At 38.8% G+C, this 27534-nt stretch overlaps 2 protein-coding genes across 4 annotated transcripts in view; one reads left to right on the top strand and one right to left on the bottom strand.

Annotated features, from left to right (window-relative positions):
• The window catches only part of scfd2 (sec1 family domain containing 2), a 108632-nt gene extending 102610 nt beyond the window's left edge, over nucleotides 1-6022 (bottom strand). The window contains exons 1-2 of the mRNA XM_055045791.1: nucleotides 5076-6022; nucleotides 4269-4437 (exon numbers count right to left, since the gene is read on the bottom strand). Of these exons, the coding sequence (XP_054901766.1) occupies nucleotides 4269-4437; nucleotides 5076-5889 (983 nt within the window). The 5' untranslated portion in view covers nucleotides 5890-6022. The remainder of the gene's footprint in view (nucleotides 1-4268; nucleotides 4438-5075) is intronic.
• A 241-nt stretch (nucleotides 6023-6263) lies between these two features.
• On the top strand, nucleotides 6264-27479 carry fip1l1a (FIP1 like 1a (S. cerevisiae)). 3 transcript variants are annotated; one of them, XM_055045807.1, is made up of 13 exons: nucleotides 6264-6467; nucleotides 6569-6620; nucleotides 8707-8765; nucleotides 9040-9144; nucleotides 9249-9364; nucleotides 9477-9553; nucleotides 11583-11685; nucleotides 13017-13116; nucleotides 17455-17506; nucleotides 20404-20459; nucleotides 21623-21797; nucleotides 27053-27178; nucleotides 27285-27479. In XM_055045807.1, exons 1-13 carry the CDS (start codon nucleotides 6410-6412, stop codon nucleotides 27394-27396), a joined length of 1191 nt encoding a protein of 396 aa, XP_054901782.1. In that variant the 5' UTR covers nucleotides 6264-6409; the 3' UTR covers nucleotides 27397-27479. The 3 variants fall into 3 exon arrangements, with proteins under 3 accessions (XP_054901782.1, XP_054901791.1, XP_054901776.1); XM_055045816.1 differs by having other exon boundaries at nucleotides 21638-21797; nucleotides 27053-27204; nucleotides 27285-27477; XM_055045801.1 differs by having other exon boundaries at nucleotides 27053-27204; nucleotides 27285-27477.
• The last annotated feature ends 55 nt before the right edge of the window (nucleotides 27480-27534 follow it).

Raw genomic sequence — 27534 nt, 5'->3', positions numbered from 1 at the left:
ACACACCCACACCCACACACACATAGATTAAAAGAAAAAAAAAGAAAACTTCCAGTGCCATTTTCTTGAACAGCTCGAAAAAGAACATATACCTTCTGATTGTGTTTACTACTTAAAAGACTATATTATGGTGGAAGAGGAGAACAAAATTCATCCATAAGAAAATTGTCTGCATGTGCGAAACCTCACACACACATACCTACACACAAAAGGCACACTTTCTCTTTGGCATGGTCGCTGCAACCACAGAGTGCAAGTCAGGTTGTAGGATTTGGCATATCCTCACCAGGTTATGAAAGAGAATACAACAGTAATTGCGAAAGTACCTGTGGGGTCTCGTGTGCAGAGCTAGAGTCAACAACCACCCACAGGATGTTGAAGACACGGCGATCTAAAAAAAATATCCTGGAAATCGAGGGAAATATCATAGAAAGAGGGTCAAACTAAGCCTCCACCTAATATTTGAAGGTTTAAGATGGTCTACACTCAAAAATCTACTAAAAATAGACTTGCAAATCGTTCGGTGTGTAAACATCCAGGAGGAGGAAATTCATTTTCTGGAGCCAAAAAGGGGCTCCAGTTGTTCACAGAGAGCATATCTACCATGAGAAAAAAACACATTCCCCCTTAAAGAGGGGAAAAAATTAAATATTTTCCGCCTAATTGCGAATAAGCACCTCCAAACTTGTACATATGCAGAGCGTCGGCTTTGCCATGCTGGAGCGATCAACGTAAACGATGCCTGTGGTGAGCGGTGCACTTAAAGTGCACTTAAATCTAGCGGGAATGCTGGTGTTCTTTCTGGTTCGGCCTCTGCAGCACTTCAGCGTCTGAAGCATCTGTGATAAGGCTCGACTGGCCCATCTGCTGAGATAGTACCGGCAATAACGCTCCAGCTGATCGGCACCAATCTGCACTCCACACAAACACTTCTGATTTGTTTCTGTGCTATGCAGTCAGAATATTAAGAACAACTACACTGGGTGTGTTTGTAGGTACTGGCTGGCTGGACACCATCAAGATAGCATAACTTGTTATGATTGGACAGTCTAGTTGGCATGATTGTAAATGGACTGAACAATAAAGTACTTTTCCATTCATTCTGAGTCACATTCACCCATTCACACTCACAAATGCACATTTGTACACCGATACGCAGAACAGTCTGGTGGCAGTGGAAATCGAACCTACAATCTTCTGCTCACAACACAACGACTCTACCCACAGTCACAGTCGCCCCATTGCAGAAGACAGTTACTGCAAGTTAAATCGGCGAAAAGCTTTTATAAAAGCTACAACCTACAAATAGGAACAAAATTCACTGTTTTTATTTTTTGTTTTGTATAAGCCTTTGAAACGTCGCCATGGTTACAGTTAATTCATTGCAGCTCCAGCCACCGCACTTTTCCTCCAAGTCAAAGTCTTTTCCTCTAGCAACCACATAAAGGGCCGAAGCCTGACTGGAACACATGATGTAGGGCTAAATACTGCCATCAACAACAGTCCCACCGCAGGCACTTAACACATGCACCTGCCCAGCCAAGAGCACGACGACAGGAAGCCATGCTGGTCATGTGCTGCTTCGCTCAGTCACGGAGGTGTAGCTCGGGCTGCTGAATTTTGTTTTCCGCCACGGGCAAGCACACATGTGGCCAGTAAATTATAACGTGCGGTTTGGTTCGATGATTATATCGGATTATTTTTCTGTTGGGGGCGTTGTTAATATCTGCCATGAACTCCTAAACATAACTCATCCTGGGTGGCACTTTAACCACACTGACAAGATGCAGACGACTTAAAGAGACAGAAAAGGAAAAGCTGCGTCATTAACGGGCCTGAACTGTGAGTTTATAAAGTGCTAAGATGAGGGGAGTGAACAGTCATACACGGTGCATCGGAGCTATGCATAGATAAACTGTACTGCATTTGGGTGAATTTCGAAACCAGATTTATTTCAGATATGCTACAATTAATGAGACGGGATGATATGCTTTTCTGCAAGTACAAAAACATGCTTTTTTTGACCTGTACAGGCAGTGTATGGGTCAAACGATGTTTCTGAGACCAAAACAAAATTTTTAGTCCACATGCCAAACATGATGTCTGGGGGGAAAACCTACACTGCACACCATCACTGCATGATGATGCAGTGGCGGCTACATCATCATGCTATACATACAGATAGAAACACAGGAGTTTGGTTTAGTCCAGACCTTTATTTGTGGCATTATTTTAAAAGTGATTTTCCAAGGTGCTCCCGGTGCAAGTTTGCAAAAATGAAAGGGCTTAAAATTCAGCATGTTCATACGTAAAGTTTGAAAAATGTAATTGCACTAAAAATACTGACTTGGGGATAGCAGAATATACACACATGCATCCTTTTGTGTTTGTGTGCTGCATAAAATCCCAATAAAATGTGTTTAAGTTTATGGCTGTAACATAAAACATGGAAAGTTTTCAGTGGGTATGAATACTTTTTCAGCAGAATATTTGTGTTTCATTTCTCCTTTTGTTTATTCTACACAACACTGATTTCACAATACACCTGATAAAAACATAATGAGTTTGCATATTTTACAAATTGAAAAGAAGGTGAAATATTTACTGGCAGTGAACCGTGAGGTTCTTCTCCGTCTTTTAATATACAAACACAAACAAAAAAATGTACGGAGCAGAAATGAAACAAGACGGAACATAATTATGGCTTGGCAGCGTTTTATTATTTATTTATTTTAAATAGAAAACTATAGTTTAATGTGGTACTCTTCTCTTTCCGGGATTTAAAGAGTCACCTGCTAATTGTTGCCCTCTTCGTTAGAAGATGCGGTGATTAGCTCTGCAATCAAATCCCTAAAGTTAATGACAGAAATTATGCAAAATGTTTCACAGCAATCACACAAGCATTGTGAGAAACCCAAGTAAGCGGGACGGTGAAATCAGCTCTAGCTTTAATTAGAATCACAGAACATGGTGAAGATGACTATCACATTTACACCTATCAAGGCTTCTTAAAGAATTGAATTCTGACAAAGTTAGTCAAAACTGGTTGCTTTTCTGCATAAAAATTAATTCCATGAAGATTTCCAGTCAGCTTTTAGAGTTGATAAAGACACTGAGATGGTGACAAAAATGTGACAAATGGTCTCAGGTCTGAGTTTGCAAATAAGTTTGACATCCTCAAGGGTGTCGAACCTATTCTCATTTTAGGTCATAGTATGATAATGGATGTTCGCAAATGGCAGGTTGTAGCAGAATTTATAAGTAAACGCACCCATAAACAAATTGTTACATTTTTCAGAAAAACTGCTTGTGCATTCTATAAATACTTCTAAAAATAAATAAGATCTTTCCACATTAAAGAAAGATCTTATTTTCCACATATATGTAATTTGTCAGAAAACATAAAAAACAGCTTTATTTTGATAGTAATATTAAGGTAAAATAATATTAAGGCACACAACTGCTATTTTGGAGCTTCAATTTATGTGTCCTTCTCTAGTGTGTCATATCAAAAGATTTGGTGGGCTCGATTTGGCCCCCTGGCCTTGAGTTTGACATGTGTGCGCTACATTCTCCCAGGTTTGTGTGGGTTTGTGAAGCCAGATGTTTCTGCAAAGCAACTTGTCCTACAGAATTGTCTCAAAAGTCTAAAATCTGGAGTGAAAATAATTGTGTCCCATTAAATTCAGAGAAATCTAAAGTCATATTGTTGTTTCTGAAAAGCTGCATAATTCAGTGACCAGTCATAAAGTGCAGTGGAATGAATCTCGGGGTCATTCTTGATTATGACATTCATTTTTATTACATACTTTAAACCAGTTAAGTACAAGTAAAGTATGGTTTACCATACCAGTAAACCATACTGATTTATGGTGTCAGGTTTTGGATTGCAGATCAAAACAGGAAATGACACCTCGTGAATAGGTGGCAAAACTATTCATATCCCTTCAAAAAAAATGTACATTAGTAAACAGTGTATTTTATTTAACAAATACACAACACCATATCAAAAATATCAAATTTTAAGCTGTAAACTAACAGCTTTACAGTATTTTGTTTTATGGAATTTAAAACTACCTTTCTAATATCTATATGTTAGGATTAGGATTAGGATTTTCATCTACTTCCTTCTGTAAATTGATATTTTATTGCAATTAGCCATAAACAGAAATGCCACATTCAGCTTTCTTATTTTAAGTTCTGTTTGAAAAGTGCGTGAAGAAAAAAAAGAAGAAAAAGAAATTAGAATACAGCTTAACTCAACTTACTGGGTTTGAGCAAGACAGCCAGGGGCCACGGTGTTCCGGGAGTGAGGAGTTCTTTGTACGCTTGTGAGTTCCAACATGTCCACTTGCACATCCGTCACGTGACCAGGCAAAGGGTCAAGCACGGTAAGAATCTTTTCAACCAGGTTGTCACCGTGATGGCCGACAGCCCCTTTGTGAATAAAGAAAGCGGAGAGTGAGCGTGCACAGAAAGCTCTTTAAATGATGCATTTAAATGCATAATGATGCATTGGTCTGTGTGCCGTCAGTCGCAGCATTATGAACACTGACAGGTGAAGTGACTCATGTATATCAGGTAGCAACTGAGCTAGGGCTGGGCAGTCATTGTTATCGTTGATCATTTATCGTGATAAATTTCATCATCAATAAATATCAGTACATTTGAAAATATTACAAATGCAGTTACTGTTTGCAGTTTAGTGATACACATCACAGTTCATGTGTGAATGTTGTCCTAAAAAAGTGTGATCCCAAGAGGAATGTTTTTTGAGAGCGGTATTTGTGTTTGTGGGGCTGTAAAAGCTGTGACACACATTTACACTCATAGACATATCTTAAAAATAAGTAGTGAATAGTTCATATCATGACTTTCATTGTCATCACAATAAAATATAGCGATAAAAAACTTATGTCCATATTGTCACACCCACTCTTTTAAAAACAAGACAATGGTATAAGGAATAGTGCACTATGGAACCAGGCTTTATTTTGGCAGCTAAACTTATTATCCAGGTCCTTGTAATGATATCGAAGACCAATACTCCCAAATGCTCCCAAACAAGACCTCACCTGTAAGATCCATTGTTCGGTCCATAAAGATGATCGATGCTTTATTAGGAGCAGTCTTTCTTCGGTTTTTCGCTTGATTGTGATTGGCCAGTTCCCCTGCGATGATGCGGCTCATTGGCCCCACGGCAAAACTCTCTTCCCTTATCCCCGCAGCCTCAAACATGGAGTTTAACGCCGAAACCAAGCTTTTAATTTCAATCTGCAGCTCCACCGGAAGCGAATGCCCATCCAGGTCGCTCAAAGTACCAAACTTCTTCTTCTCCCGTCGCTTTGCGTTGATGCTCTCCAGGTCTGCTGGGAGCAGGGGAAACAGGTGAGCAAACGGCGACGCCACGACCAGCTGCTGCGACACGGCGGCGAAGACCACAGGAGAGTGCATGACCTCCGCCGTGTAGTTCATGTTCCCCATCCACTCGCAGAGCTTCTCCTCGAACTGCTCAAACACGGGGAAGCCCTCCATTTCCGCGGACACGTTGTTGGCGAACAGGTGCACGCAGTGGGGGACAGCGGTGAAGACGACGCAGTACTGGAAGTGACTGAGGGTTATGATGTCCTTTATGATGTCCACCGTCCTCCCCTTTAACAAAGTGCTCACCACGAACACGGCTTTAGGCTCGTTCTCACCGCACGCTTCGAAGCTCGAAAACTGCTTCACGTTCCTGGCTCCCGCTTGCAGCAAGGCTGCAGCCCCTCCACTCCAGTGGAGAGCCTCTGCACTCCTGTCGTCCATAAAAACCACGGCTTTCTTCACTTTCGCGAACACCTTCTCCCACATTCGGAGCGGCAGCCGTGTGAAATCCTCTGCGGTTGACATTTTTGCTCATAAACAGCGTCGGTCGGCTGTAAGTAAAAGGAAGAGTTGTCGGAGACAAGTCACTCCAGCAAACCAAAACACACGTCCCTTCGAGGTGACGTGGACATTGGGTCGCAGAGTTTAAACGTCACCCAAACGTTGCCATAGTGATAAAGCAGCGCCCGTAGACCAACCGTTGGAGGTGTCGAGTAAATGAATATTTTTTTTTGAATTTTTTTAAAAGTGTCGTGTCTCCACAAACAACAACACAAACTGAAGAAACGACAAAAATTTACAAACGCCATATTTATTTATTGCATTTATTAAAAAAACAAAAACAAAAAAACAAACGTTAAACGTTTGTTTTATTGGAAAACTAAGCGGTTAAGGTAATTACAGTTCGTTACAATTGCGCGTGACGGCTTTCCTAGGAAACAGCAGTTTACATATACCCTAAATTTACCTTTTTTTGCCGTTTTCTTTATTTACAAGCTTACAGGAAGGAATACAGGGATCATTTTAGCTATTTATCTTCTCCTAAATGTTTTTTTGGGATTCAGAATACGTGGGTCCTGATGAGGACGACGGCTCGTTTCAATGTAGCTAAGTTCAAAATTGCTACATTTTGTTATTTTGTGACGTTATGGTCAATTAATAGAAGATTGGCTTCCAATGACATGTATGCATGCGTTTCTTTCAGGGACATATGACAGCCATGACAAGGAGACAGAAACTGAGCAGAGTCCTCATAGGTATGTTATTTATAACGGCAGCAAACAAGACACTATTTAAAGCAACACTACCACAAGAAAATATTCAGAAGTCAGAGTCTCTTATTTTCAATCTCTGTACATGATAAGGTATGACAGTTATATTGTGATAGCAGCAAAGTGACTGTCAAAGAAAGTACCTTACACAAAGATAAATTCAAATAAAATTCTGCACTGTACGGGCAAAGTTTGAACATAAATATGCAGTTATTAGCATCACAAAAAAAGTGACAATAAAAACCAGAAAGGCAGAGATGTGCAGATACCAGCAGAATTTTTATTTAAAATAAATGAAAACTGTGCAAATACCAACCTGCATATGAACATTTCTTGAGATTGTTGGGAGCTGTAAAAGTCTTACAGTGGAGTGGGATACATTGTCCAGCAGTAATGTTATTTTAGCCCTTTAGTCCTTCTGTCTCCCACCACCTGCATGGGACATACTGGCACACAGCTGGTTTTCCTGGTGAGCTTATCTAAGCGCCTCCTTTCAGCTACAGATAAGCTTCTGCACCAACATAGAAGATGGCTTCCATGCCAGTTTCGTTCAGGATCGAACAGCTGTTGCTCTAGAATTACCCCGTAATTAACTCCATCCATCGTCTCATGAACTTTAAACATCTTTGTCTTTATCTGAACATCAGCCTCCTTCCACCACATGTTGATGTGCCCCTGTGCAAGGCTCCTACAAATTTCTGCGTATAAATGTGCGGTTGGAACTGTGATCAGGTTTAAAGTGCTTTGACTTGTAGGAATTGAAAGCTGCACACACCCTTTAAGAGCTAGCCAATAAATTACATTAAAGTTTCAGGATCTAACCTGTCAACAGATTTTCAGGATACTTCTGGATGTCAATCTATGACTTTTTTTTATTTTTATTTAAAGTTCGAAATGAAAACACTTGGACTTTGTGTGATTTTATTTTCTATTTTGATTCTTAATTTATTTTTTGGCACTCACACCTCAGTTTGTCAACTTTTTTTTTTATAACTCATCACCTTTTTTCTGGTTTATCTCAAGATTTTTTTATTTTTTTTTACAAATGTAGTTATTAATTACTCTCAGGTATAAAAAAATAATTTGACAAAAATTATTATTCATCAACAAGCTTTCAAGTTTAATCCAATAGTATAGGCGTAATGATGTCATCATAATGACGTCTTATTGCTACATAGATACAAAGTATTCAGATAGAATGCGATGTTCATCCTGCATTATTGACCGCGATCACTGCAGTTTCACACAGTACATGTGATGGCAGTGTGCACTGCCTGTAATGTGCCTTGAAGTCAGTTTATTGGAACGTGAATGGATATATCAGGCTCATTAAATCTACTGCCAGGGAAAGAGCGCTTGTTTATGTACTAGAAATATGAATGTAAGCAGTCGCACAAGCGTAGCATTGATTATTCCTGTGGCTGGATTTATCCCTCAGATTAAATGGAGCATGGAGTGCCATTGGAATTGCATTTGAATTTGCTTTAGAAATGATATACTGTGTTTAAAGTGCAAGAGCCCTGTTTGGCGTTGGTTGAAATTAGGCCTTAAACAGCTGAGATTTAGAACGCAAAGTGAAAACTGAAACATTATCAGCAATTTAAAATAGAAATGTAGTGGTTTTGATAGATTTTTTTAAAACATAGATTGTACTAATTGAAGAAAAAGAAATAAATAAGACCTTATTTTATTGCCTCGAGAGGCAAAATATAATCATGTGTTTCTGTTGTTTGAAGGGAGAATCCAAAACCTCTCACTGATGGGCTGAGTCGGTGACTGCTGATGTTTCTAAAAGTGCTATGTGTTTTGTTTTGTTTTGGGGTGTTTTTTGCCTCTGGGACATATGTATGAACCTGCATTATTTGTCAGGAACCCACTTTTATCAAGGTGTTGCTTTTAGATATATTTTCGTAATGTTCTGGAGAGAAGGCGCAGTGCATTAGCCTTCCATTTCAAAGGGCCATTTGAAATGGGGCTGTTAGCACTCAGCCCAGTTCAAAGTGTTTGTCTGAGCTCAGGTTCTTCTCATAATGATGGAGATAACAGCGGCATCAATGTGATTTCTTGGCAGCTCTGGGCAGAAACCGGAGAAGACTGAGTTAATTTCTGAAATAAGGACAGATCCAGTTGGTAAGAAACTTTTTAAAATCACTTAAAAAAGCATGCATGTTTAAGAAAAGAAGCAATCTTTATTCAGTCTTCAAACATACCTGGTGGAGAAATCTAGTTTATTTGTGTTTTATCGTTTTGATTGTTTTGATTATATTTCTAAAAAATATTCATTATGTCAATGAATAAATAAATAAAATACAATTATTCTTCAGCATTTTAACTAAAGAAAAATAGGTTCAGCATTTGTCTTTATTAATGTATTTAAAGAAACAAATGTGACAATGTTTATCAGGCTGTGAAAAGGAGGAAGGTGAGGATGCGGTTCAGAATATCCATGAAGTCAAAGAGCCAAAGCACGATGTGGAGCCTGTTGAGGAAAAGCCATGGAGGAAGTCTGGTAAATTATTAGTTAGTGTACTTAATATATAATCTCATTTTGTATTTTTTTTAACCAGTCATATTAAGACTTCTTAACTGCATTTTTACTTTTTTTATGTTTAGGGGCTGATATCACAGACTACTTTAACTACGGTTTCGATGAAGACAGCTGGAAGGCGTACCGAATGAAGCATGCTAAGCTCCAAGCATTCCAAGCACAACATATCGCTAATCTCATGGTAAGAGTGTGTGTTATCAATATTCAAAAAGAGAACTGTCCTTTGTGGGACAATATTGATAGACACAGAGCAGATATTGATTTCGACTTTGGTGTTTCTGCTTGGGCCCCAGAGGGAGCAAGCTAAATATGAAATGGAGATGATGTGTGCTTCTTCTAATTCAGGCAGACCATCTAGGAAATCCTGCAGGTCAGTGAGATGTTTTTTTTTTTTTTTGCTCTCATTGTGTGCATCCTTGTTAATCCTACTTAGCACAGCAGCATCTCATTCAGTGTTGCAACTGTGAGTATAGATGACAGTGAATTGACAAAGTTATGAATGATCTTACAAGGCTTAGAGGCAGACTCTAAGACTTTCTTAGCAACCTAAATGTTTGTGTAATAAAAAAGAAAACAGGCTTCTGAGCCGGTGAGAAAGAGACTGTAGAAAACCCCCCCAAAACCTTTCTATTATTCAGTCACTTTTTCACAATTACAAAAGCCTCCTTACAAAACAGATTTTTTTTCATTTTTTTGTTTGTTTTGGCATTGTAAAATTCCAGTAACTTTCTGAAGCTGGTCAGGCACTTTTGTACAGAAAAACATTTTCACGTCTTTTGGGATTGTCAAGTTCTCCAGCTTTACCGGCAGGAGTTGGCTGGAATGATTCACTCAGATGCTGCTCCGGAGATTGAATAAGAGTTTTTACTCAACATGCCTTGGGAGGAGCTTTATCTACATGAACAAATATTTGACTAAAATAAAGTCAGCGGCTGGTTTAAAAAAAAAAAAGAAGACAAAGAAGCAATTATAAGAACATGGCAAAATAAAGATCTTTCAACAAAAGAGGAAAGGATTGGAATTGTAAAAGAAATTTATGAAATAGAGAAAATTACTTTTTCAATGAATTATAGAAATATTTATTAAAAATCAGAAGAAATGGAATAAATTCTTTCATACATACACAGGGCAGTTATTGCCTCGGAAACCAAATATAGTAAGGGTTCATAGTGAATTAAGGAAACGTAAAGACGAGATGACATGAGCTTACTCTTTTGTCTTATTTTTATACATTTAACATTCTTCATCCTCATATTCACCATATATTCTGTGCCTGTGCAACGTATTTGTATTAGTTGGTTCTACTTTAGCACATTCTATGTGCAATAATTGGAAAAAAAAGAAGCTAAACCTAACATTTGTTTCCATATATCACCCAATACGAACATATTTTGGCTCTGTTTTGTTTACTTGCCATGGTCATACTAAAATATCTAAAATGCCCTTTAGCTCGATCGTTAAAGAAGATACTCAACACAGGCCTGACTGTCAGCCAGGATGGACTGGCAGGACGCATTATTTAATTAAAGATTCTTGATGATGTTCTCAACCATAGGCAAGGTTACCCCTCGGGGAGTAAATCTGAGCGCTACGCGGGGTCATGACTCTAACCCGCTCCGTTTGACAGAGCTGGACCAGAAGGGATGCAGGAAGTCACACTGCAGCGTGCTGCAGACTCACGCAGCCCAATCCTGCACGTGATGCACTTTTCTTAACACCGTTTAGCAGTTGGATCACATTTTTGAATATGTAATTCATAAAAATATAGGAAAAAAATATTTTCATAGCCTTCTTATTGGAGCAAAGCACTTGCTAAACTGTGCAAGTTTCCTTCAAAGATGAAAAGAGACACCAAGGAGCCGGAAACTGTTCATTAATGAGCTGCCATTGGATATAACTGTTACTCTCGTTTTGTATGTGTTTTATCCTCTCTCCTTCTTCCTTTGATTAAGTTCTAGTGACAGAAAGAGGTTAGTAGTGTCCTATCTGTGTGTGTGTGTGTGTGTGTGTGTGTGTGTGTGTGTGTGTGTGTGTGTGTGTGTGTGTCTTTCTCTGAAAGGGGCTGGTGTTTTAGAGTGGGTGTGTATGCGTGTACATGGGGGGTGCACACAGTTAGTAAGGGACTGTTGTAAGAAGAAGACAAAATGACCCAGATAAGGAGGTTTAATGCATTAATGGACCAGTGGAGGATTGATGCAGGGGCACTGAGAGGAGGATTAGGCTAAACTAATGTGGTGTTTTTAATATATTATAAGTGCACATCAGCCTAACATATGCTCACGATTTAAGCCTGTTTGGAGGGAGAAAAAAACTTCAGTGACCAACTTTTTGGTGTTGTACTGCATAATTGTTACGTAAATGTACGTCATGTTGTACGCCTTTTATCACCCGATCAACAGACGAAGAAAAGCTAAGACCACTAGGCGTGGAGGCAAAGGGAGAAGCAGGAGAAGCAGAGAGAAAGCACGCCCTTGTCGCACCGATGCAGCCAAAGATACTCAGGTAGTGTGTGTGTGTGTGTGTGTGTGTGTGTGTGTGTGTGTGTGTGTGTGTGTGTGTGTGTGTGTGTGTGTGTGTGTTGTGTGTGTGTGTGTGTGTGTGTGTGTGTGTGTATTTGTGTATTGAGGGGAAAAGACACAGCCTCCAAAGCTATTTATAGCCACGGATGGATGACAAATTAAAGAGAAAGATCTGATCCCCCCGACCCTTCCGGAAAAAGGATGCGGATGCAGCACCTCTGTTGTTTTGTGAAGAACATTTAGCTCCACAAGGTTGCAGTACACTTTTATAACTATCGTTGCATCAAGTCAAATCTGCCTTTGTTCACAGAGCACATCTTATGATATGGTCATGAAACTCCAAAAAGCTCAGAGAAAGAAACAATACAACTAGTGCAGATTATTACTCATTAAGTAAAAATAAGTGATGTAAATGCAGAAGGAAGGCCACGTGTAAAACTAAGAAATTCAAATGATCAAAACATAAAAAGTAATCCAAATGCAACACATTAGTTTTGACAAGTTTTGGAAATAGTAGTTTAAATTGAGTCCAGTGGAACGATTCTACGATAGGAGTGACAACCAAAGCGATTTTAACTCAAGAAAACACAGCTACTCCATATTAGCACAAATTTGTCCCATCTCCATTCAGATGAGCTGATCAATGGAGCCTCCATCAATGGAGCTCTATGATAGCGCATGAGGAGTTTATGTATGAACCATATCAAATGAAGCACTATAGTGAAAGCTGTAATGCTCCAAATCTATTGGGCTTCCAGACAAAACAAGTTATTAAAAGATGAAACACGTGAGATAAACAACACAGTGAGGTTTTGGACAGTACCGAGGATAATTCTCCAATATAAAAATAATATCTACATGAAGGACTCTTTATTGACTCAATAATGGTTGTCTTAATTTTCCTTCAAAACAAGAAAGGTTATTCTATTTAGTGACAAACAGTAAGCAAAAAGGTCAGTGTCTTTTTATACATTGTGAGTATTGATCAGGTTTTATTTGTGCATAAGCATTCCAATCTGTTGCTGAAACAACATGAAAAATTCAAACATTTTCTAATTAAACAAAAAATATCTGAAAAAGTTTTAATTGCTCTTCTTTAAGAAAAGGTTGAAAACTGCTTTTGAATATTGAAATCATTTAGGGCTCTGACTTTAATTTGTAAAATTGCGAGGGAGATTAAGCGGCAAGGTTTCTTAATTCCATTTTTATTTTTATTTGCGTGATCCTTGTTTTCTTTTCAAAGCTCTATATTCAAGAGTGTGCATGTTTTGTTTTGTTTTTTTACTTGTAACTGAGCTGTTTGTTGGATTACAGTCAGTAATGAGGATTTCCCACAAGAAGGACACCGTCACCAATTACGACATGCCACGTTCGGTCAACGTCCGCACTGTGTTCTCATTTGTGCCTCCACCCTGTAAGTCACCATGCTGAAAAGCCTTTATGTTTGTACCTACAAATGCATGAAAGTACTCCTTCACACTATGATCAGATGCTTACTTGTTTGTTTCCTGGGATTAATTTGCCGACACACACAAATGAAGTCACTTAAAAAAGCAGATGGATCAAATTTAGTTTGAACACAGAGGTTGTTTAGGTGAGCGGGGCCCGAGGGGAACCTCCTGCTGTCCACATAACTCATCATCCAGCTGCACAAATGACTAATGGTGCTCTGAGAGTGTTTTTGTGAAGCTGCAACACATGTCCAAATATGCAACCCTGTGGAGTAAAAGCACAGAGGTGAACACTGATAAGTATGAGGCATTGTGTGGGCTGCAGTGCAGGTTTATAGTCGGCCAGGTGTCTGTAGTTCTGTTCAGGAGGTGGTCTGCGAGGGCTGTCAGTCACTGGACTTCCGTTTGGGTCTTGGAGTGAATAAGATTAAAAAAAATAATAAAAATAAAAAAAAATATATATATATAAAAATCCAGAAGGACTTCCTGGCAAAAAGCGTACAGCTGCGGATATAAATTTTTTTTCCCCCTTCAAAGGCTCCAAAATAGAAACACTGCAGCTTAGACCCCTCTGTTACCCCTCATCCTGTGAGCCCCATATCGTGCAGCAAAGCCATGCCAGGGCTGGTAATGCAACCAAAATATCAAGCATCCTGCTGACTGCAGCTTTGAACAGAAAACACTATAGCTTTGAAGTGTATATTGGAAGTCTTTTTTTTGTGTGTGTGTGTTTCTCTGCGTAGGCTACTCGTGTTCTTTAAGTCGCTGGCCCAGCCTCCTCGCAAATGTCTAACGTGATAAAAATAGTCTGTGCAAAAAAAAATAGAAAAAATAAATAATGAAAGAAAAAAAGAGCAAAGTGCTTGGTGTGCATATTGTAACACGAGAAATGTGCTGAGCAGACTGGCTGTGGGGAACAGAGCAGAGGAAAAGACTGAGCCATTTTGGGGGGCTTTTTTCTGTTTTTGTTTTTCATTGAGGTCACATCAGGTGCATTACATAGATGCAGATTGTGCTATCGAAATGTGTTGCTACAGAGTTACACCTGAAGCTGTACCTGTGTCACTCAAATGTGGAGCACAGGACTCTTCAGCTGGTTAGTAGGTCACTACAGTCAGGAAAGTTGCAGAGCTTAACCACAGCTAAGCTTGTGTTTTTTTATGCATAGGCTGCAACATGAGCAAATGTCCAATGACAAGACCCACTTTAGTGCTGATCTGTCATCTGTCTACCTTTGGTCCAAGTATTAAAGTGAGCAGAAGAGTATTGCCAAATTAATTGAAATAATTTGAAATTCTTAATGAGTAGTACGCAACGTAATAAAACAACTTCCAACACTGGGGTTGGGCGACACAGACTTAAATTTTTATCATAATATTTTGTGGTACTATTGCGATGAGTAAAAGTGAAAATAAAAACTATTTATCACTCCTTTTCTAAATACTGATCTAAAAAAATAATTTGCATCATTAACCTGAAAGTAGTAACTGCATTTAATCATATTTCCAAATGTATTGATATCTATTGATGCTTTCATTGGACAAAGAGTGGAAAATATTGCAAAAACAAAAAAAAAAAAAACAAAAAACAATCCTAACAGTACAAACTGCTTTGGTGGCTTTTAAATATCAACAATCAAAATTCATCATGGCAGCGATGAATCAAATTGTTGCCATGATAAGAACTGTGTCGCAAAAAATGATTGACAATGCAATAAATGCCTAGCCCCACTTCAAACAGGACCAAACAAAGTATCAGCAACCATCTGCTGTGACTAGCCGCAGGTTAGAGAAGAGACACACAGTACTGTTCCAAGAACACGCCTCATACTAAAGGAAAAAGTACAGAGATTTAATGGCCGCAATACCTCGGAGAGAAGCGTCACTTAATAGGTAAACACTGAGCCGGAAACTGTCTGCTGGATGAAATGGAGAATGCATATTAATATAAATGTTCTTCAAGCAATAACTTGGTGAGCTTTGTAAAGGAAAACAGTGAGATTGAACGGGAGTATCACTTAAAAACAGAAGTAATCTCTTAATTAAGAAATTAACAGATGGAAAAAAAAATTATGTTCCACCATGCCAGTGTTTACTTTGACAAAGGAAAAACAGCAGCAGATCTGAGTAACCGAATGCTCTAGACTGCCCTTTTCATCTCTTTAGTGCAAAGCTGGTGATACGGAGGGATGGTATCATAAAATAGTCTATTAAAACTGTCTACTTTGTTCATTTGTAGTGTTTTATGTCCAAAGTGTGTTGCTGGAAAAGTTTGAAAAGTGTACGAATCTTCTACACACTCATCTTTGCACTGGGAATTTGAGTGGTCACATTACATTTTATTCCTTAGTTCTTAGGAACTGCTGTCGGAAATGCAGGAATTGAGATTTTTTTAGACCTTAGAAATTCTTCGTCCAGCTATCAAAAACTTACAGCTGTAAAGGGAAGACAAGATACCCTTTCAAGAGTTTAAGAGTGTGTGGCACCATAATCTTTGCGTATTGTTCTGCTCTGGAAAGCAGCCAGTGTTGGTCTACACAGTGAAATATCAGCGCCATCTAAGAGTCTTCAGCCTGCACCTCTGTGAAACATTAACATGAGACAGAGAGCCACGCAAACACAGTCTGCAGCCATTAGCCCATACCCATTAGCTCTCTCATATGCTGCCAAGCATAAAAGTACAGTCCTTATCAAACGCTCACTGCAGGTAGAAGCAGTTACTCACTCACGCTAACTTTGCTTGCATTTGTGTGAACAGGCTGGTGCTCAATGTAAATGCACGTTAACGTCTGTGTGCAATTATGAGAGGCACGTACTGCTTGTTGTTGTTTTTTTCTCAGAACTTTTGAATCATTCTTATATGTGGCGGTCAGTATTCATGAGGTGTTTCACATGGTGACATCATCTTCTGCTGAGCTGGCTCAGGTGCATGTTCTAGATGAATCACACTGTCTTTTGATGAGCTCTCTTTAAAGGAATCGCCCGAAGGCTTTCAGCGCTACACTTTTAACTTTGTTGTCTACTACTTAGAAGTTTGTGAGCATTTTTAAAAAAGCTATGTTCTTCCAGCGTGTTTCCATATGTCTGAGATCTCGTACGCTTGCTCTCTTCGACTGTGCGACTCGTCTGTTTTAATAGAAAGTGTTTTCTACTTTTCCTCTCACATGAAGGGTTAACTTGGTCCTCGGGGCAGTGTGCAGGATTTGTGTAATGGCTCATATAATTATTCCTTCTGTTTCAAGTACTTCATTGTGTTTTATCTCAAAAAGCTGCACCAAGCTATTCTCACGTTAGGAGACATTATTGGGGGTGGGTGGGCGGGAAAAAGAAAGGATAATAGCAAGATGTTAATATGCCTGGGCTTTTTCTTGATTATCGTGTACACAATGCTGTTGTTCACTGCACGTTGTGTTTGTAATTTGGAGCTGATTGTTTTGCTAGCTCTCGTAAAATGTGAGCTGTATCACAAGTTGGACAATTAACTGTGAAGTGAGCGTTCTGTGCAGTTGATGATTAGGACCTGCCACATTTGTTGATGTTAAATTTGGAGGCAACTCTAATCTCCCTCCCTCTGGAGATTGTATGCACTGCATTACTTTTGGTCTGGTGTGACTTGTGCAATTTAATAATACTTCATTAATCCCAGAGGGAAACCGTATGTGGTGGGAACTCATGTGATATAACTGTATTCAAAGGGTTGTTGTAGACGCCATTGACTGTGGGCAGGATTATGTCCTGCAGCAGTCTGTGGTATGGTGGTTATGAGTAAGCTGTTGTTGCATCACAGTCTGATAAAGAGGATGGTAATTTTTAAGTCATATTTCAATTAATTAAGGACCAAAACTCAAAAGGGAAAAAACAACAACTTTGATATACTTCATGTATCCAAAAAGACACATTTTTGTTGCCTTTTGTTTGCTAAATCTAATGTTAACACTTTTAGAAACGCTTAAATACACCATATAATGTGAATATAATTTATAGACTGACATTTAATGAATATTTGCTGTTTTAAACAGACAAACAAAATAGCGAATCCCTGTTTTCTCCCTTTTGTTTTTTTTTTTAAACTATGTTGGTTAAGGTTGCAAAATTCCAGGAACTCTCAAAGTTCCGGAAAAACCAGATGCCAAAGTTTGAAAAAAGCTCAAATAATTTTGAGGCAGTTCGTCTAAAAGTTGCATTATTTTATCATTTGCTTCTATAGATACGTCAAACTAAAATACTTAGTTTTTTAAGTCTGTGAACTCGCATGAGCCTGACTTGATGCACATTATTTACGTATTTTTGTTTTCCTTTCAGCTTCACTTTTCCAGTTTTACCAATCTGAGTCCCCCACTAACACACTGAGCAGGTGAGTTTATTATTTCTGACGTGTTTGTTTTCTCAGAACATACACTGTTGGAGCATCAGTATATAGACTGTAGATGAAACAGGAACAGTACCAGAAAATGATTTCACTGATCGGGAGATTTGACCTAGATGAAAGAAGCAATTATAATAAGAGCAATTAAATAAATAAATACTTTCCTTTGACTTCTCAAACAGTCAAAGTGTCTTTTTCAGAACTAGAGAAGAAGAAATTAGTGCTCTCTCACATTCTAGCTTGATGGTATTTTTCAGTGCATGCTGTTGCTCATCTTAAACTAACACAAATCGCCAAATAAGGTAGAAATCTGATTAAAAGCTTGTTTATGCCAAAAGCCTCCTGTTTATCAGTATCCAGGACATCGCTCACTGTGCTCGTCTGATCTATGTCATAAACTGTCTGCAGACTCCCACACTTTGACTCTTAATTTATGCAACTAAGATCACATGGGAGCCACGTTGTACCCCAAACTCCCTCATTTTTTTATTTAATTTTTTTCCGATACGGACACAAATCCAGTCCCTCTCCAGTTTTGTTTGATGGTAGGTTTGTTTCTTTTGGATGTCGTCGTGCCCAGCTTGTCTCAATCTCTCCATGTTTGTCTGTCTCTAAAGCTTCCTGTCTCTTTCTTTCCTAAATCACTTTTCTTTTCCTATCTCCTAATTTGCCGTATCTGACGTGTTCCTGAATTCACTCTGGACTTGGTCCTGAAAATGTTTTTCTTCTCACATCTGAGTCCAGTTGCCAAATCCTCACATCCTCCAGGGACTTACTGTTCCTATGAACTCTGCCAGCCATCTCCTCTGTGCCTTCATGAATCACTTCCTTTGTTACCTCCCATCCCACTCTTATTATTATTTTTTTTATTTTTAGACTCATATGTACATTCTTTACACCAATAGATGATGTAAATTTATTGTCCAGAATAGGACAATAAATGTACAGTAAAGCAGAATAGTTTCTGCCTTACTTTAGCTGAGGGATATGAGGAACTTCAGGCATTTCTGCCATGAGCAGAAATACCTGAAAAGTGTTGATCTGCCTCACAAATGTTTTTCTAATACATTTGCATTCAGACCATGTTTCAGAAAAGTTTATGTTACTGCTACTTTATACTGTTATGCTATCTGCATGATCAGTTTTGTCTTTCATATTTCAAAAGAGGTAGTGTTTTATTTAAATTTCTGATCTGTTCCGAATTTTTCTCCTGCTCATTTTGCATTGTGTGCTCAAGGATCTATCATAGATTAGTATTCTAATTTACTTGCAAGTTCCCCAAAGTAATCACTTTGAAACAAACACAGAACAGTTTAGAATAGTTAATTCAATGCTAAGGTACTTAAGATTAAAAAAATAGTTACCTAAAACATTCAGTCTGGATTTTATTATGCAATAATTAGTTTATTTTACATTTTGGAAAGTTACAGACAAAAACTTAATTGAGATTCAGAAAGATAAAGCAAAGTCTTCCTTTATACTGGGTGGATGAGAAACAATACATAGTTTTCAAAACTCCTTTGCAAATGTAGTCCAGAAGGTGTGGTATTCAGAGCAGAAAAGAAGAAAACTCCTTCCATTTTTAGCACAAAAAATGGAAGCAGTTTTCTAAGGATGTCATAGTTTTTATTTTTCTCCCCCAGGCCAAAATGAGCTACGATGCACATCTTTGAAGTGTAGGTCGCGAATTAGGATATTTTAGAATAAAACTGAACCGCTAGTTGTTTTATACATCTAATAAGGACAATAACCATAAAAACAAGACCCCAAACCTGTGCGGTTTTTGAACCTTAGCCTTCTATCGCTGGACTGCAGGTAGACATAGAGGATGAATGGAAAAGCGGATTGTCCATGAAATAGCCTTCTGTTCAACCATGCGGTCAGAGTAGTGTGATGTCAGCGGTGGGAGCGTAGAATGAAAGTCTCATAAGACTTCAACGTCACTGTTTCTATTCCCACTGACAATGTTTTATTTTTTAGTGAAAAATTTCTTTTTTGATATCAATGCAAGTTGTCACCGTTTTAGCTGTTACATATTAGTAAAAACTGCTGCTTTGGTCTCAAGTTTCCTGATAAGTGAAGTTTATGGTTTTAATTCAGCATAATGTGAAAAAGTTGTAGGAGTATAGATAGTTTTTGCAAGAACTTGCAGTGATATATGTTCAATAGGGCATTCAATATCAGAATGTTTTTACTTTACTGCAACATTAAGTCCAGATTTCATTTTATCCTTCCATCAGGTTTTTGCTGTGAACCACATGCCCCGTCTACATCCATCTTTGCTTCATTCACCATATTCCATTCATGAGCAACCCTTTATCTGCTAATGCCTGAAATAATAAAAATACATTTTAGGTATCTTGGACTGTTAGATTTTTTTTTTTTTTTCTTTTGCACACCGCGCTTTGGACTCATACTGCTGGCTGAGCTTCATACAAATTCAACTTCATCCTCAGCGCTCTCGGAAGTTTTCCGGTGGAAGCGCTGAGCGTCCAAGCCATGTGGAGGGCAGAAGATCCAGCAGTATCCGTAATATGCCCTCCATCCATCCTCCACGGGTTGGCTGGCGCACACTGAGCCTTGACAACGAGCCAGTCACTTCAAACACTTGGAAAACACAGCAGCACATTTGGAGAAGTGCTTTGATCATAATGCAGAGTTGTGCTCTATTTTCTTTTCAGCCGATTCGCTGGCGAATTTGTTTGCTCACTCTGTTTGTCTTTATCATAGCAATGGTCTGGAGTGCAGCATAAAGCAAATGGCACAAGGAGTACTGTGTGTCAACAACTAGTGGCAGATGTTGAACCGTTTGCAGTGCAGTTATGGTGAGGGGAATATCTGGTTAAAGTTATTCTTTTAAAACTGCCTTTCATTTTCTGTTTCAGCGACAATGTTGGGAACATCCAGGAGCCCTCGACTTCCCTGTATCCATGTTTTCCCGGTAAGCGACGCATGTACCCTGGAGATACGACTACCATGTGGGGAATCGTTGCGTAAAGTTAGGCCTAAAATTATTAATATTTGGCAGACTGAAAATGGTTCTTTTTCAATTGAGACGTTTCGTTCTAATAGAAAATGTGAGAGGCGTATGAAAAAAGAAAACCATTTTTCTGTTTTATTTTCATCTCCAGCATTTCCAGGTTCTTTAGATTCATAAACATGGATACAATTCTTTGTTTCAACAGGATAAAACCACATAATACTGGTTTTGGAACAGAAAAAGTACCGTAAGTTGATTTCAGGCTTTTGGAAAGCCCTGACATCAGTTGTGTTGAAAATTTGTGGGCTGTGCTCTGAAACAAAAGCCTGTGAAATAAAATAAAAAATAAACAAATAAAATAAACAAAACCCTGCCAATTCTGTTCAGAAGAGTGCTCTAACATTGAGTCAGAATTATGCCTGAAACTGGCTACAAAAATGCAAATGGTCACCTTCCTAAAACAATACCTTTTTTTTGTTTGTTTTTTGCCAAAGGTGTGCTTTTTTCTTTTTTTTTTTTTGCATAAAACATCTTTTTCAAAGAAAGATGTCGTGATTTCAATATTTTTGTCAGAGTGGATGTTTTAATTTGACTTTGTGTGGATTAGAGAAAACTGACAATAATACTTTTTTAATTATTATTATTTTGATGTTAATCATCCCACCCTCAAAAAGAGCATTTCCATTACATCGCTAAAAGCTTAACATAAATATGACAGTCATGCCAACAGTTTTTATAATCTTCTGCTTATTAATATGCTTCCATGCATTCTTCGGTTTTATCTGTCTCAGGTAGAAACATTTGCTTATGCTTATGAAAATGTCTGATTTAGAGTTCAGGATCTAAAGGCAAATTTGGCACAGCTGAAGGTTTCATTGATTCATGCCCTACATATTCTCTCAAAACTTTTTTTTTCCTCTTTTGTAAAACTTTTTGTTTGAAGACGCCTCCATAGCAAAAGAAAGGGAAATAACAACTAGAGGGACTTACAAAAATACATCATTTACATCTTTAAGTAGAACTGATGCAGCTGCGTGCTTCTGCTGTTTATCGTCCCTCCCTGGTATTCTGTCTGTTTTTTTTTTTGGTTTTTTTTATCCCTCCTGTTTCATCTTTAATCCCAGGGAACATGTCCTCAGACTTTGCAGTGGTTGATAGTGCCAAAGCCTGGGAGTGCTACATAAAGCAGCAGCGTAGCAGAGACAGAGACAGAGACAGAGACAGAGAGTACTGCCATGACAAAAACAGACGGCGATGCAGTGACAGAGACAAACAGAGGTCTTCCTTGTCACGCCACAGGTGGGTCTCGAGGAATTGAACCAGTTCTCTGTATGTTTGATTTGGAGAGATTATGTCTAAATTCCCTTTCTTTTATAATGTGCGGTAATAGTACAGGGTGCCTTCTGCTCTTCCTATTCTTTCCGTTTTTCATTCATGGATGCTTCGAACAAAAGATGAATGCGAATCTGCTGAGCAGCTGTGGGATCTGGATAAGGCAACATCCATCAGGAATCTATTTCTGATGGACCAGTTATGCAATTCACCTGGCATAAATCTATTGCCTGTCTGCCTCTTTCTCTTTTGCACATAAAGTATGCAGATGTACTCCGGTCAGTCGTAACATAATGTCCAGATAAGATGATTAACCCGACCTGCATCTGTGTGTTGTCCATTCTGACTATTCTGAGAGCTGATTTATTAAAAAACAAAAAACAAAACAAAACACACACACACACACACACACACACACACACACACACACACACACACACACACATTGCCTGTCAGTGTTATGACCGATCTGTGCATGTTTACAGGAAGATAACATTTCTCCAGGGGAGATTTCAATATTTACAGAGAACTAAACAAGAAAAGGAACAACTATTGCACTTAGGATTTCATTTATGTTGGCATCAGAAAAGTTTTAATTTTTCGGCTTGACTGCAGAGCATCAGATTAAAGGTCTTTCTGTGTTGCTAAGTTCAAAGCGTGAAGCCCAATCAAGTGCAGAAATAATTCATATAAACCAAGCCAAATTGTTTCCATGCAGCATAACTAAGGGGATTTTCATTCCAGCTATTCAATTGATTACTGAAATATAAACCATGGGAGAGTCGTGGAAAAATATACAACTATTGTGGGGGGAGAAAAGAAAAAATATTGCAAAAGAGCTGCAAGTCCTGATGACTATTACAAGGCGAGGGGAAGTGAGTGCCAACATATGTAGAACATTGGCTGCGAAATGAGGTAATAAACAGACGTAAAAACACATTTTAGTCAAGATACAAATGCAAGTATGCTCTGTTGGATGGAGTTCGGTCTCTTCCTCTCTGAAGGTCCGAGATGAGAGGAGTTTGTCTAATTTCACATTTTCCTTCTCATTCATCGCTGGCACTCTGTGTCTAGTAAGGCGACAGAATAATATGAGACAGGTAATCTCTGATAGAATCAAACTCCTCCATCTCCTCCTGCAGCTAATATTGCCATCTGAAAAATTGCACCACTTCCGGTCAAGAACAACCAATCAGGGCCAGGAGGAGGGTCTTAGCAGGAACACAAGCATGATTGTCAGCTCTGATACCCTCCTCTTGTCTTTCTGTCGTTATCACTGGGAGAAAGCAGAGGAGCTACTTGTTTTCACAGATTATCTGTCTCACATCATACTATCATGATATAGTGACAGTTTTAACAAATATGTGGAAAAAAATATCTCTCATAATAATTACATACCGTGTGTTTTTGAATGTGGGAAATTTCTGAAGTGGAAAGAAAATGACACATGGGTTTATTTTTCCTTTAAGTAAAATTATAAAAACTGCGGATTTCAGGTTTCAGCCAAACATTCGAACATCTTATTGCGCTTTGAGAACCCTCTTACAACATTGAAAAGCTGCTGGTATAAACTGGGTGGCTGACTGACGTTACTCAGAGAAGCAGCAAAGAGTCAGTGTAGCTTCAGAGCAGCTTTTGTCAGGTGAACCTTCTTTACTTCATGCAAAATGCTATGCGAGTTGGAAAACTAAACACTAAACATCATCACCAGCGCACCATGGTAAGATCATGCAGAATGGAATAGATTGAGCTGCATCAGACTTTAGGCTAGAGCTGAGGGACAAAGACACAACGAAAAGGTTTGAAGTACATTTGTATGTTGGAACGGCCAACTCAAAATCCAGAAACGTTATTTTCTGGCATTGCAAAGCGGCTAGAGACCATGCCCAAGTGTTTACACTTAAGTGCTTGTCTGTCTTAGTCAATCGCATAAAATGTTTTGTGGTTGCAAACCTTAAAAAGCTTGAGCAAGTTGCTGTGAGAATTTTTATTAGCTTGCCACACTTGCTTTGTCAGATGTCATCCAAATTAGTGCTAAATAGTTCAATTGGACATACCATGTCTATGAATTGTTCTCATACTGTTCCACCTTCTTTTCCCCCACCCCTAACTGACAGAAAGGGAGTTTCCTATTTAAATCGCTGAGTCCGTATTTATACCTAAAGCCTCGGCCTTGTGGGTCAGGTGAAAAGCAGGACACTGGGACAGCTGTGAAGCTGTTGGGCTAACCGCATAAGACAGGAGGAACAGGAGTCGCATGTGCTTGACAGACACTATGGAAACACTCAGGAGATTTCACCACTGCTGCTTCGTATTCATTCTGATGTAAATGCCACAAGGGACTCATCCCTTCAGCCTGGTTGAGCGTGCCGCTCACACAATCTGCCCTCGGCTGACAAGTTTGCCCTACATTCCCTTTCGCGTGGTCTTGACTCCTGCATCACGCATGTGCTCATGGCACAAGTTGCATATTTTCAGCCGCTTTGATTTATGATTGCGTTTCGGGCTATTTTTAGCCAAGAACTGGAAATAAGTTGTGTGAGAAATGAAGAGAAGCAGATGGAGCAAACCGTCTCTTTGTTGGTAGCCACTCTTATTGTTCACTGAAGGGATGAGGGGAGATGCCGCATGGCAGATTTACGCTCGCTGGCCTGCATTTCTTGCGCTGAGTCACATCAGTTACTGCCCAGTAGGTGTTGCCCTGGTTGATTTTAGGGTTCAGGCTGTGTTTGGTTTTTGGCTGCGATTACGAAAGCCGGCCCTTGATTTATCGCCATCAATAATGCATTACGCGAGGCTAAAATTCACTGTGATATATTACACATCTTTGACATAGCTTACCTTTTTTTTTTTTTTTCCATGGGCATCAGCTGAGCACCCGATTGGCCGTTTGGTCAATACTTGCGATGCGGTTGTAAATCTGGGCCTTGGATTGTGAATGGAGTTCATTCTCGCTGGCGCCACTTCTGTCTGTCTTATCAACGCTTTCCTGCACACATGTGGCCACATGTGAGGGAGACAACAGTGACATCCAATACCCATTTTTCATCTGGGTTCGCTCATTTATGTGGCATTGGTTCACTCAAAATGGTGCAAATCAAACTGAAAGACTCTTCAACTAGCTTAAAATGACAACAAAAAAAATGCATGTGTAATTAATTTGCTGATGTAAGTCCTGCTTGATGCGAACATCATTGGAGACATTATTGGAATATGTTGTAAAGTACAATGTAACACAGCTCATCAACAACAATATGACAGCAGTGGTAACCCTAAGTAACAAATGCTAATATCAGTTAGCAAGATGTCAGATTTAGTTAATATACCTACAATTTTTTCATTAATAAATTTATATGTATTTATTTATAAATTACTCTATATATTTATCTACTTAGTTAATATACCTACAAAAAATCTAACAAAAAAATTTGATTTATTGAATTAATATAACTAAAAAAAAAACTAGACAAAAAAAAATGTCTTTCAGGAAAAAATAAATAAAATAATGTCCTTGCCTTTTTGCGAAAATGATGTTTAATGGAAACTCTAACTTGATTTACTTTTGAGATTTTTATTTCAGATTCAGGAGACCTGACATGTTCCAGCATAGGACGAGAAAAGCAACTTTCAAGATTTCCATCAGCTGCTTTTGTGCCATATGCTACGTTCATCCGGGCTTCAGGGCCCGTCTTGGGCTCAGCGCATTCCTACACCGACATCTGTTTTCATTTTTGCCTCTTTTCAAATTGTTTCAGGCCTTAATGTGACACACTGCTCCCTTCAACACAAAGTCAGGCAAGTTGTGCCCTTTTGTCCGGGAGCAGTGGCCCAGCTGAGTTATGAATCTATGATGCATGCTTGACCTTGCATGCAGCTCTACCAAAATTGTTGATGTAGCGGTTAGGACTAAGGTAACTTTAGTCTAACATTTAGTTGAATGTTGGACTGACAACCTGTGTCTCTCAACCAGTGTAATGTGGAGTTTGCTGCATGAGGTCCCACTTTTTTCAAGGTCTTTACAAATCTGTTTTTTTTTTTTTTTTTCCTTTTTAAACTTCTTGCACTTTTTAAGCACGACCGACAGCCAAATAAAGTGCGTATTTGTGAAGTGGAAGAAAACAGACACGGTTTTATGCATTTTTACGAATAAAAATGTAGAAATGTGCTTTTCATCCACATAACCCCCCCCCGAGTGAATCCTTTTAGAACCGCCTTTTGCTGCAATTACGGCTGCAAGTCTTTCGGAGTAGTTCCTGTCGGCTTCGACTGCGACTGACATTTCATTAATCACTGTGCCACGAAAAACGCATTTGATCCCCGCGCAGAATTCTCCTTTTTGGTTGCTTTTTTCACATGCACTTGCTTTTTTGTGTGTGCCCTACCGTGGCAGTGACCTGTTATGTAACTTTGTCAGCTTCAAGTGTTTACTTCTATTCCCCCAGTTGAGAGCTCACAGCTGTGTTCACCAACAAATGAAGGTCTGGCTCTCTAGACAAATGGCATGACAACACTCTCATTTGTGGAGCCGTCATGACATTTGAGTTTATTTATTTATCTCTGTTTTTTTGTAGCCTTCACCCAGACAATAGTAAACAGCATTAGTTGCCTCTGTTTACTCGTCCGGCTGAATGGAAAGTTATTTGCGTGAACACAAAAGCTGAATGTCACATGAAAGTTCTTCATCTTTCCTTTTTGTTAGACTGATATACATGATTAAATATAATTTGCTCTTAGTCCAACACAGTTGCAAAGTGGCCTTTTACTTTTTCCTTATTGTTTTCCTTATCTGAAAAAGTCTTAGGTTTCAAGTAAATTCAGTGTTTTGCTTGTTTTTTACCATTTTTATCTGTGCTCTGGAGAGTAACGTAAACATGTACGATGTAGTCGTTGACGTGATTCGATCACAAAATTAATTTATGTTACAAGTGAAATAAAGTGCCAGTGAAACTAGCACTTTTTAATCTATATTAAGGACTTAAAACATGCTCATGTATTTCCTGAAACGCTACTTGTAACTTAATTTTATCTTATGTCATGTTTACTCATTTATTTGCACTAGAAACTTGATCAAAAATACTTTGGTTATAGTGGTAATTTACTTTTTGCCAGCAAAAACGTATTTGTTTTCCTTTCAGTAAATGAGATAATTTGAAAACCACAATTTGTAGTTACCTGTTAGCCGTATGTTTTCTACAGTAATTCTGGTGTCTTATTTGTTTCAGTGAGAAGAAGCTGGCGGAGCGCAGGGACTCTGTAGATTATGAGTACAAACGTAGCAGAATTGAAGGAGTCGCCGGCAAAAAGAAGCAGAAGGAAGAAGAGGACGCCTCGCGAAAAACATCGCAAAGGTCGAAAAGTCACACATTTCCAAAAAGTAATGGCAAAAAAAGAATGTGATTTTATCTTTTTTTTAATGTCCATTTTTAAATTATTCTTTCGTTTTGCTATCGGCAGAAGTAGCAACGCCAGCAGGAAGGATGACAGGGAGGCCAGGAAGACGAGACACAATCACGCAAAGGGCAAAGACGCTGAGAAGGCTCGGAGAGTGACTGAGAAAAGGAAATAAAATGTCAACAGGCCTCAGAACAACCAAACCTGAAAAGCTTTGTCCCTTTACATCTCACGTTCAGTTGTACGCAAAGATGAATTTGTTCTCATTATATTCTCTAAGTTTTATGGTATTGTGTTGTTTTTCTGGTTTGTA

This window comes from Poeciliopsis prolifica, unplaced genomic scaffold, assembly GCF_027474105.1.
Source record: "Poeciliopsis prolifica strain line A6 unplaced genomic scaffold, Auburn_PproV2 SCAFFOLD002, whole genome shotgun sequence".
NCBI lineage: Eukaryota > Metazoa > Chordata > Actinopteri > Cyprinodontiformes > Poeciliidae > Poeciliopsis > Poeciliopsis prolifica.
The sequence above is the reverse complement of the archived record's forward strand: the minus strand, read 5'-3'. Positions and strand labels throughout refer to the sequence as shown.